The sequence below is a fragment of the Puma concolor genome, chromosome A3 (genome assembly GCF_028749965.1).
Source record: "Puma concolor isolate L17-30 chromosome A3, mPumCon1.1.hap2, whole genome shotgun sequence".
Taxonomy (NCBI): domain Eukaryota; kingdom Metazoa; phylum Chordata; class Mammalia; order Carnivora; family Felidae; genus Puma; species Puma concolor.
This window is the reverse complement of record NC_141669.1, coordinates 83495886-83509423: the sequence shown is the minus strand read 5'-3', so window position 1 is coordinate 83509423 and position 13538 is coordinate 83495886. Positions and strand designations below refer to the sequence as shown.

Here is a 13538-nt window from a genome sequence, read left to right as displayed (position 1 = left end):
GCCAGGGAGGGGCAGAGAGAGAGAAGGAGAGAGAGAATCCCAAGCAGGCTCTGTGCTGGCAGTGCTGAGCCTGACGTGGGGCTTGATCTCAAGAATCGTGAGATCATGACCTGAGCTGAAATCAACAGTTGGACACCCGACTGACTGAGCCACCCAGGTGCCCTAAGAGTCTCATATTCTAAGAAAGATAAGGCTGATTCATCTGAGCGCAGCAGAGCCCCACGACCACCTCTACACATAACTGGAGGAGAACACAAAACACAAGTAAAGACTAAGTTCACTTTGGGATGAAGGCAAAACAAGTGTTTACCTGCGGTTAGGGTAGAAGAGGGCATTAGCAATTATATCCAGGAATGAGCCCTCAAATGTACCCGCCACTAATCATAAATCTGTGTGGGATTCCAAGAGAATGTGACTGACTGTTTGTTTTTCAGACCTATTGCAGGAGAGGTCATAGGAAGCAGCTGAAAGGCATGTAGAACTCCAGGCTCCCAGTGTCCTATGGGGGCAACACACTGATGAGAAGAAAGGCAGGAGACCTGGAGGCTGGGGAAAGGATGGAATGCTGGGGGCCAGCATGGAAGGAGAAAGTTCAACATAAGGCGATGTTTATGACAGGTATTCAATAACTTTTGAATTTTTTTTAATGTTTATTTATTTTTGACAGAGAGAGAGAGAGAGAGAGAGAGAGAGAGAGAGAGAGAGACAGAACATGAGCAGGGGAGGGGCAGAGAGAGAGGGAGACACAGAATCCGAAGCAGGCTCCAGGCTCTGAGCTGTCAGCACAGAGCCCGACGCGGGGCTCAAACGCACAGACCGCGAGATCATGACCCGAGCCGAAGTCGGATGCTCAACCGACTAGGCCACCCAGGCGCCCCTTCAATAACTTTTGAGTTGAACTGGATTTGAGTCATGTGGAAGTGGAAGCAGTCCTTCTGAAGTTTCAGAATCCTAATGCAGACCTCGATACTGAATTTGATCACCTGAATGGAATTTGAACAGGCTGGCCGTTGATGAACTATCCTGTATGGGCCTTCCTCTGTCCCTCTCGTGTACATTCTGCTTTACATGCCCAGAAGTTGAGTCTATGAGCAACACCCAGTGTTCATCCCGATAAGTACCCAATAAGCTTTTCATTTTGATGAGGTCCCAATAGTTCATTTTTGCTTTTGTTTCCCTGGCCTCCTGAGACGTGTTGAGTAAGAAGTCGCTGCCGCCAAGGTCAAAGAGGTTTTTGCCTGCTTTCTCCCCGAGCACGTTGATGGCTTCCTGTCTTACACTGAGGTCTTTCACCAATTTTGAGTTTATCTTTGTGTCTGCCGTAAGAAAGTGGTGCGTGTTTCTTTCTTCCTAATGAACTTTATAATTAGCATGGTTAACTCCGTATGATTTTATTCATATGTGGAACTTGAGGAACTTAACAGGAGACCATGGGGGAAGAGAAGGGGACGAAATAGTTTTAAACAGAGAGGGAGGGAGGCAAACCATAGGAGACTCTTAAATACAGAGAACAATGCGCTGCGCTAGTTTGCATTCCCACCAACAGTGCAACAGCGTTTCCATTTCTCTACATCCTCACCGTCATTTGTTGTTCCCTGAGTTGTTAATTTTGGCCGCTCTGACCACTGTGAGATCTCAGTTTTTTAAGAAGGTGGGGTGGTAGAGAAGCCTTACCCCATACAAAGAGAGGAAAGGACAGGGGCAGGGCAAAAGAAAAGAAAAAAAAATTGACCAAGCAGAGAATCAGAGAAGCTATATGGCTTAATCCAGAGAGAGAGAGAGAGAGAGAGGAAAATAAAGAAGGAGATACAGAAGCAGTGTAAAAAGAATAGATTAAAAATGTCTGCTTAAACAAAACAACAACCAGAATAACTAGACTAGAAAAGGGAAGAAATAAGAGGAGGAAAAGGAAGGAAAAAATATATATAGGTATATATACGTATATATGTATATATATTCTATAATACTATATTACATGTTTATAATATGATATGATATGATATGATATGATATGATATGATATGATATGATATAATGAGTGTGTGTGTGTGTGTGTGTATAAAATAAGAATTGACCAAGAATCAAATCAGAAAATGCAAAACTGCTGGACTGATACCTTGGAACTGGTGGCCTGGAGGAGGGGCTGTCTGGTTTGGTCAATGTCAATCTAGCTCTGGTAGACAAGCAGTTACCAGAGGTAGGAGGTCCCGCCTCCACTGTGGGCCCCTTGTCTGGTGCCTGAAGCCCCACCTCGTTGGTGATAGGGAGAAAAGCGGCAACACCCCAGCCTCCCCTCCCCAGACCAGGTGTCCCAGACCACTCTGTTCAGGCTGTCCTCACAGTGCCACGGGCACGAGCCGGCCGGTTCTGTTCTGCTCCACAGTCTCCCGTGCCTCCCAGGATGCTCGGCTGGGATTCAAACCCTGATGTCTTAAAGGATCCTGCTCCACGTGCCCTGGGCCCCAGGTAGTGCCACTCTGCCCCACGGACAAAGGGCCTCTGGCTGGGTGGCGTCTGCAGGGTCTTTTGTCCTTGGAGCTGCTATATGCCTTCTTCGCAACAGCTCTCAAAGAAGGGGATTACTCTCTCTTACTGCGCCTGTGAGCTCATGAATGAGCCCAGGACTGGCTCCCCTCCTTCCCAGGCACTGCAACAGGGAAGCAGGCCCCAGTCCAGAGAAAGTCCCGCAACCCTGGATCATGTTAGAAATTGGTTCTTTCTCTGTTTTTTTTTTTCCATTCCCCAGTCCGTGGTTTTCTCTGGTCCAAATACAGTCCTACACTTCCACAGCCTCTCTTTCTCTTCCTTTTTGTCTCTCCGCAGAAGGGGATCCCTCCCCTCCGTTCCTACGCCACCAATTCGCAATCATGTACCTATGGCCCGCCAACTTGTCCCCGTGGTCCCCTGGAGATTTTTCTGTCACTCGGTAGCCCAGATTCCTGGAATTCCAAGTCTTCTGGCCTCAACACTGTCGTGTTTGAGGGATGAGGGAACTTTGGGTCCCCCTACTTCTCCGTCATGTTGGCTCCTCCCAAAGATTTAAATTTTAAAAAGTGAATCTACACAAATATTGGAAGAATGGGCAAATTCTCTCTATAATCAGGAAATGGGTAAATGCCAATAGCAAAATAGACAAGTGATAAATTGGGAAAACAAAATATTTGCAACGTACATTGCAGTGCCTTAAGGCCTTCTATGTAAAGAAGTTCCAACAACAGAGATGAAAAAGATCAATGCCTTTGCAGAAAAATTGGCAGAAGCTAAGGGATAATTACCCCTTACATTGCTAATGGGAATACCAAATGACAATCCCTGTGAAAAGGAAGTTGGCCATATTAGGCCAAAGTACGCATGCATTGCCCTCTGACACAGAGATCCTACATTTAGGAATATATCCCCCAAATATTCTAGGGAAAATGTGAAAAGATGTATGCATAAGACTACTGTTTACAACGGTATCTAAAATTGCAAAAAACTGGAAACATTTGATACTGGCCAAATAAACTGTAGTACAGCCACACAATGGTGTATCATGTAGCTATAAGAATGAGAAATAGCACCATAGGCAATTAGGCAGTGATTCTGGAATATATTCTGAAATGGGAAAATAGGGTGGAAAAATTGCTTCTAATATCCTACCATTTGTCTGTACGAAGGGAGGGGATTTAAATATGTATGCATTTTTATTTACATTAAAAATGGAAGGCTACGTTGACATTTTTAGAAAGCTTTGCCTAGAGGGGAAGGAGCAGACAAATAGGGAAGGGAATAGAAACTGGCATTTTCTGCATATACCTTGTTTTGTAGATTGGCTCTAGAAGGCTGTAGCTATTTTTGCATTATTATCAAACAAAACAAGATTTTGAGAAGCAAACCCTAAAAATCAAAATCAAAGGAATCGAACTGTTTATTGGGTTGGCAAAACGGTGTCAAGAGGAATAATTCCAAATGGTTCTATATCATAAGAGCCTGACTTTATTATATTCTGATGGGATATTCTAAAGGTATAAAATAGTACCCCCCAAAAAATCTCGAACTGTCTTTACTAAACAAAATGTATATGGCTGTGTTAGTATTATGAATTGTTCTGAGGCTATTATGTTTATTGTGGGGTAAAGCAAATTAATAATGACGTCGGTTCTGGAGGACTCAGGTGCCCAGAAGCAAGTGGCCTTTCCAGCCCTTGGCAATTCCACAGTATGGGGCTTTCCCTCAACTTAGACTATAGACTAGGTCAGGAACTGGCAGCTGTAAGCAGGAGCTTCCAGATTTGGCAGATTTCTTCCTGTCTATGGCAGGATCAGCAGCTACCGCCCGGTGCCTTGTGACTTTGGAAGATGTTCTTGGAAGATGAGCCTAAGGTCGGTTTCTTTTCCTCTCTAAGCAATTCTAGAATTGTCTCTGTTTAAGATTTAAAAAAAAATTTTTTTGAATGTTTATTTATCTTTGAGAGAGTGGGAGAGACAGAGCTCAGGGAAGGGAGGGGCAGAGAGAAGGAGACACAGAATCTATAACAGGCTCCAGGCTCTGAGCTGTCCACACATAGCCTGAGGCAGGGCTTGAACGCATGAACTGTGAGATCATGACCTGAATCGAAGTGGGAGGCTTAACCGACAGAGCCACCCAGGCTCCCCCAGCCATCTCTGTTTAAACTAGCTAAAGAAGATTATGTCCATTACATCTAAAGCATGACCCATTCAGAGATACTTTATTTTGTTAAATAAAATCGTTACGTGCAACCTCAACATAAAAATGGGTAAAAGCAATGTTGCACTAATTGAACTATCTTGAAGGCATGGCAGTGGGAAGAGAGCTGGGGGAAGCTCACCTGTTTCCCCCTCACTCCACCCTGCTGCCCAGGATGGTCCCTAAGGCACCATGAGGAGCCCTAGGACTCCCCAAACACAATCTGGAAGTCTATTCTTAACATGTTCGCCATTAATTATTAAGCACACGCATCACATTATAGATCTTGATATATGAATGGGTATAACATAAATTACATTGCCTGGTTATGTGTGAGCCACCACAACATAGGCTGTAAAGAGACAACAGCTTGACATCACAAACCTCACACAGAAATGGAGACGTTAGTTTCAGAGCCCCCAGCCTGGACTGTGATCATTATCAGCGTAGCACACGGGATGGACCCAGTGTCCCACCCATGGCACACATATACCGTTTCCTGTTAGATTTGTGGCTTGGTCACCCTTTGAAGAGCCCTCCAGTGCTCCTGAGTCCATCTCTTAGAGTCGCTTCTGCTCAGGAAGTTGGCCTCCTCAGAGGTTGGGTGTCCTCCCTCAGATCTGCCTTGAGCACTGGGTTCGCCAGTGTCCTGCTTTAGGCAAGTATGTTGACAGCTGGAGGGAAGTTCACCCACTGTGTGCCTGGCTGACAGTCCTGGCCAACCATCAGCATCAGCATAGCATGAGCTCCTAGTACCCGCCAGAGGCCCAACTCCCTGTACCTTGGCAGATGCCACAGCAGACATGCTCCAGTCAAATATACACTTTCATCCTGTGAGGGCTGGAGTGCCATTTGTCCCCTCCATCCTTACCCTAGTGTCCTAGAAGAAAGACTGAAGAGCCTTCATATTCTTTTGTCCTCCTTGGAGGTAGTCCTAAGCAGCCACGCTTCCTCTCTTCTGCAGGCCGTGTCTTAGACTCCCCTAGTATAAGTTGCCTTCCTGGGAAAGTGCCAGCACTTCCAAAAACTCATCTCAAGACTCACTGCCCAACAGGCAATTCCAAAGAGAAGAGATGATACACCTGTCTGCCCCTGCCTGTCTCACTAGCTAGTCGTGTGACCTGGGTCAATCCCCGGACTTACCCCATTCCTGGCTTTGGACTATGTGGGTAATAAGCTCTCTGCTTTAAAAGAATATAACTCTATGTTAATAAATGTTGCAGCACATAGTAGACATACATGGAGTATTTTATCCATCTTGGATGGCTGGCTATTCACTGATTCTCTGAAATCGACCCCACCGTTGAAGGACACCTGAATCCACAGAAGAGAATGCCATTATTCTACCAATAATAGCTATTTGTTGGTCCCAGCTGGAGCTGTTTGCACTTAGACTTAAAAATATGCACGCGAATCAACTGGCGTGTGAAGAGCTAATTCTTGTGCTGCGTATTGAGTGGCTTTGTGGCTTTGTAGAAGAGAATTCTCTTTTTGCTCCTGGATGGAAGGTAGAACGAAGAAGATACATACAAAGTGAGTTGACATAAAAAAAAAAAAAAAAAAAAGGCAGAAGAAGATAGGTGTAGAAGTTCATTTCGAATGACCCATATCTTATTAAAACAGGTAGACATCTATATTGAGAATGAGGAAGGGGAATGTTCACATAAGTGAAAAAGGCATCCAGAGACATTTCAAAATTAAGGGCACTGGACCAAAGGTTTATTAATGTCTTTTAAAGCATATGTTTAATGTACTCATTTAACACACTTAATGCAAAACTTAATAATAACACACTTAATATATTTTACAGCACACATAATAGAAGAGAAAAGCAAAATTAGTCTACATAGTAGACTCTGATGATAGCAATAACATTTCTCTTGACTGTATGTTTTCACACATAATTAAATTATTTTACTTTTTTAGCCATCCAACTAGCACACAAAGTTTTAAGCTCTCCAAAAAGCAAATCACTTTCTACCACTGAAAAATCTAATAAAATCTTTTTTTTTTTTTTTTTTTTTTTAATTTTCAGCAATATCTACCACAGTCGTTTTAAACAGTGTCTGGTTTAAATCTGTCTGGAACATTCAGGCTGCATCCATATAGCCTAACCAGGCTTCCAGATCTACCCAAATCTTTCCTTTCTGTGTAAGGCAGATACTTGTCACTCACTCAGTGATTTTCATGGACAGCCATTATTGCTGAGGCCACCAAGAAGGCCCACAGGGCTGTGCTTGCTTTAGGGAGACAGACACATTTCTCCCAATGTCAAGTTTCACGCCTCCAAGGAAGAAATCTCTTTTTCCCTATTGATGTGCTTCTCCCATATGCTTCTCTCCGTGTACAAATGTCCTCAAGTCAAAACCGCCTTCCTTCCAGATCTCTTTCCTTTTCCTGCTCTCTGGCTAGTATTTTAGTTCACTGCTAAATAAATGAGCTAACAATTAATGATGACAATTAATAGTGACAATTAATAATAGTAATAACAACACATGAACTATTAAGTCTGTGCCAAGAACTGTGGTAGGTACTTTATTTATTCATTTGGTTCCCCTATGAAGTAGGTACAACTACTCTAAATTCCAGTTTTACAGATGAGGACACTGAGGCACAGACCGGTTAGGAAAGATTCCAGGGGCCACACAGAAGTAAGTAGCTAGCACAGGATTCGAACCCCAGCATCTTGACTGCACGGCTCATGCTCGACAACCATGCCCTGCTGCCTCCACATTAACGGCATTTAAAATATATAATTAAAAAAAAATCAAGCAAGTAACTTTTTATTTTTTTATTTTTTTCCTGTGGCTAATGAATACCAGTGGCTAACAGCGAATATGGAAAATCTGGTCTGGCACCATCCTGTCTATAAACATTCCTGTTCGTTAAATCAACAAATGTTTTAGACCAGTTTTGAAAGACCCTGAGAATGATTTGAATGAAAATGTGTGTCTCAGCATTTGGGGAAGTTCCCTCCAAACAGGCCCAATTAAGCAAGCCCTGTGCAGTGCTTTAGGGGGGTTCCAGTAACTGCGGGTCTGCAGCTGTGGTCAGCACACGCCGAACATGTCCTGAGGCCAAGGACTTGGCACACCTCGGTCCCCTACTCTGCACACAGCGCCACCCACTCTCTGCCCCATCCCAGGCACTCTCCACAGTGCTTAGAGGTAGGAGGCACTGTGGGGAAGTGAAGGCACCATTGCAGTTACTACATCACCTACAGGATCATAGAAAACGCCACTTCATCAATGAGAAAGAATGAAATATGGCCCTTTGTAGCAACATGGATGGAACTGGAGAGTGTGATGCTAAGTGAAATAAGCCATACAGAGAAAGACAGATACCATATATTTTCACTCTTATGTGGATCCTGAGAAACTTAACAGAAACCCATGGGGGAGGGGAAGGGAAAAAAAAAAAGAGGTTAGAGTGGGAGAGAGCCAAAGCATAAGAGACTCTTAAAAACTGAGAACAAACTGAGGGTTGATGGGGGGTGGGAGGGAGGGGAGGGTGGGTGATGGGTATTGAGGGCACCTTTTGGGATGAGCACTGGGTGTTGTATGGAAACCAATTTGACAATAAACTTCATATATTGAAAAAAAAAAAAGAAAATGCCACTTCATGAACTTAAAATCCTTTAGTTCAATCATGAGCATTAAAAACGTGAAGATGTACCCTTTTTGTAGGGCGTAAGTTCCTTTGCTTTGTGCCCAGCCTCACCGTTGCTGAATATGGATTGAGAATGAGCACCTGTAGACAGTTACGGAGGAGGAAGAAACAGAAGAGGTCTGTTGCTTTTGAATTCTGGGTTCCACTGGGAGCACATGACCACAGCTCAATGTTTAGTCCTATCTCTGGCAACTTAGTGATGACTTTCATCTTCAGACTGTAAGTAAGATTTTCAGAGAGCCAAATATTTTTAATAGTGCCCTTTGTTAAAAATAGGCTCCTCCGCTCCGAGCCCAGAGCGTCAAGAGCTCTTTCTTACATTTGGCTTTTCTAAAGATCAGGACTGTGAAAGAACAGGGAAGACTTCAGATTCAGTTCCACAAGGCTTGACCACTTTTGCAGGCATCAGGTACAGAAGATTCTTCCAGAACCTTGAGTTATACGACAGAGGTTTATCAGCGTTCCACTTCAGAACTCTGTGAGATTTCAAAAGCTTTAGTGATTGGGGGAAGAATGTGAAGTCACTGACAGGTGTAAATTCAATTAAGATGATTTTAATTTTCCTTTCTACCAGAGCTTCATGGAGTCCACTTTCAAGTTCATACCTGACTTCATTAGACATGTAGCTTTTACTTAGGACAATGATCAGTCTTCGGCTTTTCTCTATCAATGAGTGGATTTCATCAACAATAGCTGAAAAGGGCAAGATGTGGCAAAGTAATTAAAGAGAACTAAAAGAGACAGGAGATGAAAATCATTTTGCACAGTCTAATTCTGTGTTATTTAACTTACTTCACTAGTAAGTTTTTCAAGATAAACCATTTATTCTTAATTCTATACACCTATGGAAAACAATCATCTAGAAAACAATAATGAAGTTGGCACTAATTCTATGCCACTCCCTTTTCTAAATGTTTTATGTATATCAACTTACTAAAGCATCATAATGATCCTATGAAGAAAGTATTGTCATCACCACCATTTTACAGATGAGGAAGCCAAAGTACAGAGTGGTTAAGTAACTTGCCTGGAGTCACACAGCTCGTAAATGGCAGAATCAGAACCTAGGTGGTCTAGTTCTGGAGCACCTGTTCCTAACCATCATGCTATTGCTTGCCTCTCCACAGGCAGGGAGGAGCACACTAAAATCCAAATTTAAAGATTATATATCTATATATCTATATCTATATGGAGATAGATCTATATGGAGATATAGATATATAGATATAGATATATAGATATAGATTAGATATAGATATAGATATAGATATAGATATAGATATAGATATAGATATATAGATAGATATCCATCCCACAGTTAGTCCAGACCAGAAGTTGACAAACATTCTGTAAAGGGCCAGATAGCGAATATTCCAGGCTTTTCACCCATCTTTGTCACACTGCTCATCTCTGCCATGTAGCTCAAAGGCAGCCACAGACAACACATGAACAAATGTCACCTTGCTGTGTTTCAACAGAGGTGACAGACTGGATCTGACCCATGGGTGATGGGTTGCCAATTTCTGGTTTAGACCTCTACCCTTTCTCAAATAGACGTTTTAATCCAAACTAATTACAATTAAATACGCAACATTCTTTATTTTTATATAAGAACCGAGAAGAAATCTATTTAATTAATTAATTTATTAAAAATTAGTATGCTTTCTCCTTCTAATTGGTAGTATTTTCCCTTTCTCATTTGTAATCTGGGTGGGTGGGAGGGGACCACAACTATTCCTTATTTACTGCTATGTTTTCAATGCCAAGCTCAGATTTTGGCACAAGGCTGGAACTCAGTATATGTTGCATGAATGGATGATAGTGACAATGAAAATATTTATATTGTATCCTTGGTAATGCACCAGCCCCCAAAACATTCTGACGCAGATTTCAGATATTTGCTCTGGAAGACTTCAGAGAAAATATACGGAAATGTAACTAAATTTCTTGGCTTCAAACTGGAATTTGCTTCAATGTATGTTTTAGGGTTGTTTATATTCATATACTAGTAAAAAACTGAATTTCATGACTAAAATCCGACATGAATCATCAATCTCCTTTTATTCACCCTTTTCTGACCGTAATTTTCACACCAATGCCAACCCAACAAAGAATAAGTATTTTCGGGTAAGAATGAACTGTGTTTATAGTGCAGAGAATCCCGTTCTGCTGTATAAAACATTACCAAAAGAGATATTCCTACTGTGGGGCATCTCTAGATAAATGCCTCACGACAATGCCGATTCTGGGCCTGGTTCTGAAAGTGGAATGCCCTTTCCCCAAAAGTTCAGAGAAGTAGCAAGCACATTGAAGAGCCTGGGGCCCAAAGAGGTGACTCTCAGAAGTAACGTAGTTAGCTTTTTTGTCACTACTGATTCTACTGATCTAGCTGGTCACTTTTGGTTTAGAGAATCGCGTTCATTTGTTTTTAAGGCAAAACGGGGTTGTCTTTTGTAAGGCTGAATTATTCATCTTTTACAAGGAAAATCTCTCCACCAGGTCCCTATCTTGTATTCCCTTTCTTACCTCCTCCAGGCACTACATCCCTTTCATATATGCATAACTTATACCCAAAGTGTTTCTCCAACACCCTGGGCAAAATCTCCACAGCAAAGGTGTGCTCCTCTCCATTTTCGGGTCCACATTCTTTTAGGTAAGACACAAAAGCATCGTATGTTTTCCCATCTAGGAAATAAGGTTTACTCTTTTAATTACAGTGCAAATAAAAGTTTAAGTACAAATTTGAGCAAAAGGCATGAAAAATGGGAGTGGAACCAATGAAAAGGAAAAATGAAATAGAGCATCTATCTGTACAGCATCTATAATCAAATTGTACACATTAAATATGTCCTGTTCCTTGTATATCAATTGGAGCTCAATGAAGCCATTTAAAAAAGAATAAAGAAAATATTTTTGCTAGAAAACAAATTAAAAATTAGAGCAAGAATGTTTAAACTAGGTAACCCGTAAGGTCCATCAAATATATTTTGGTTCTCTGATTCTTTTTAGACATTATTCTTTATCTAGGACTTTTTAAGTTGTCAAACACAAGAAATAAATTCATTATTAAAGACAAACAAAAAATAGCATCACCAAATCTCATATGCTAATCAAGCAACCAACCAGCAAATTGTTTTTTTGCATGTACATTAAGACTCCCCTTTTTGGATACTATAGAAGGATGGGGATAAATGCTAGATCCAGGAGCTCAAGGAATTTAAAGGCAGGTAAAGCCCAGGAGACCAAATATATCCTCAGTCTAGAATTGGAAAGCAAATCTCATCTCGGATTTCTTGTATCACCTAATTCTACCAGCATCCTCATATGTCTACTCTCAGAATGACTCACTGGAAAGCCAAGACAGAAACAAAGCTGAGAGTTTACATTGGCAAGTGAGAAGAGACAATAGAGGTGATTTAACAGAAGACCATGTGGGAAGGGAAGGGGAAAAAATAGTTACAAAGAGAGAGGGAGGGAGGCAAACCATAAGAGACTCTTAAATAGAGAATAAACTGAAGGTTGATGGGCGGGGGACGGGGAAGAGGGGAAAATGGGTGATGGGCATTGAGGAGGGCACCTGCTGGGATGAGCACTAGGTGTTATATGTAAGTGATGGATCCCGGGAGTCTACTCCCCAAACCAAGAGCACAGGTGCTAGATGCCAATATGAAAACTTCCAGTCTGTTGAAAGGTTTTCACTGATAATAACATCTGCTCCTATTTAATTCCTGATAATGAAGCGCTTTCAGGAGGTTAAGGCAACAAAGCCAAGATGAAAGTGTTACCTAAGCAACAAAGACCATTGTACTAATTGGGTAACTACAAAATTACATACATCTCTGTCTCCTCTACCTTCGTCCAATCTGTTTGAGAAGACAAAGCAGACAGACCCAACAACTTGAAAAAGTTTACAAAGAACACATTAGCAGATGCCAGACGGTGTGACAAAACCAGCAAAACAAACAGAATCAAAACAGTCAGACACTACAGCGTGATCTCCAGGGGACACGCTTTCCGAGAAAAAGAAATTTTGAGCCAAGTCCTAAAGGATACAATTGATGCTAACTGGGATTGGTAGAGGAAGAAGGGGCAGTGGGTGGGGCGTGGTCTACCCCTAAGCCGTGACAGTTTGTTAGATGGTACAGGAGTTAGATGTATGCTTGCCTGTGTTATTGGAATCATGAACTTGCTACTGAGTTGAAAGCTAAATATCACTGGGTCCTTTATGAAAATCTAATAGGATGAAACCATTCCAGTTCCATGTTCTTTGTGGTGCCACATCATGCATGTTCAACAATTCAGCCTGGTACCTTCAATGGCTCACAAAACAACAATTTCTGTTTCTGGCAAATCTTCTTCAATTCCACCTACAGCATTCAGGTTCAGCAGTTCAACTCAGAGCCTACTGTTGATTTAAAGCAACTGGTTAGCAGAATCGCATGCATACAAAAGAAAGGACAGGGGCGCCTGGGTGGCTCAGTGGGTTAGGCGTCTGACTTTGGCTCAGATCATGATCTCCCGGTTCACGAGTTTGAGCCTTGCATTGGGCTCTGTGCTGATAGCACTTTGGATTATCTCTCTCTCCCTCTCTCTGTGTCCCTCCCCCACTTTCTCTCTCTCTCTCAAAATAAATGTCAACTTAAAAAAAAAAAGAAAAGAAAGGACATTTTGGTAAAAACTGTAGAATTAATATGCATATCGGAGGTAGGAAAAGCTGCTATAAAAAAAAAGAGCCAGTTCCTAGTTTAATCAGTAAGTGGGTCCCCCAAGTAATTCTGTTAGATTGCTGTGAAATACAGCTATTTATTAGTGTAAGAGCTAGTGTTTCCATTAATAGTCATTATGTCAACGATTAGAATGGGCGCCAAGGAGTAAGAAATAAATAAGTACACTTTTTAAAAAGGTACTCTTTTTTTGTAATCATGATGTAACTAATTGCAATAAACTGGAAAGACAATTCAGCCAAATTTATACTGTAATATGCAAGTAATATAGCTTTACTCTTACCCATGGAAAATTAGTTTTTCAACTATTAATTAATTTTCAAATGCCTTATTTCAAGCAATTCTCTTCTTGGTTTAGCAAATCTTGTAATTTATATTCTAATTTACTTTAAACCCAGGTAATGAACGGCTTGCTGGCTTTGATAACAAAGTAAAGTGCTTAAGGTAAGGTATCGGAAA

General features: G+C 41.7%; 1 protein-coding gene across 4 annotated transcripts in view; it reads right to left on the bottom strand.

The window, feature by feature from the left end:
• Positions 1-6383: 6383 nt before the first annotated feature.
• Positions 6384-13538, bottom strand: part of IL18R1 (interleukin 18 receptor 1) — a 43918-nt gene continuing 36763 nt past the window's right edge. For all 4 annotated transcript variants that reach the window (XM_086701433.1, XM_086701435.1, XM_025931771.2 and 1 more), the window contains 2 exons: positions 10882-11040; positions 6384-9048 (listed from right to left, as the gene is read on the bottom strand). In XM_086701433.1, coding sequence (XP_086557559.1) covers positions 8693-9048; positions 10882-11040 — 515 coding nt within the window. In that variant the 3' untranslated portion in view covers positions 6384-8692. The remainder of the gene's footprint in view (positions 9049-10881; positions 11041-13538) is intronic.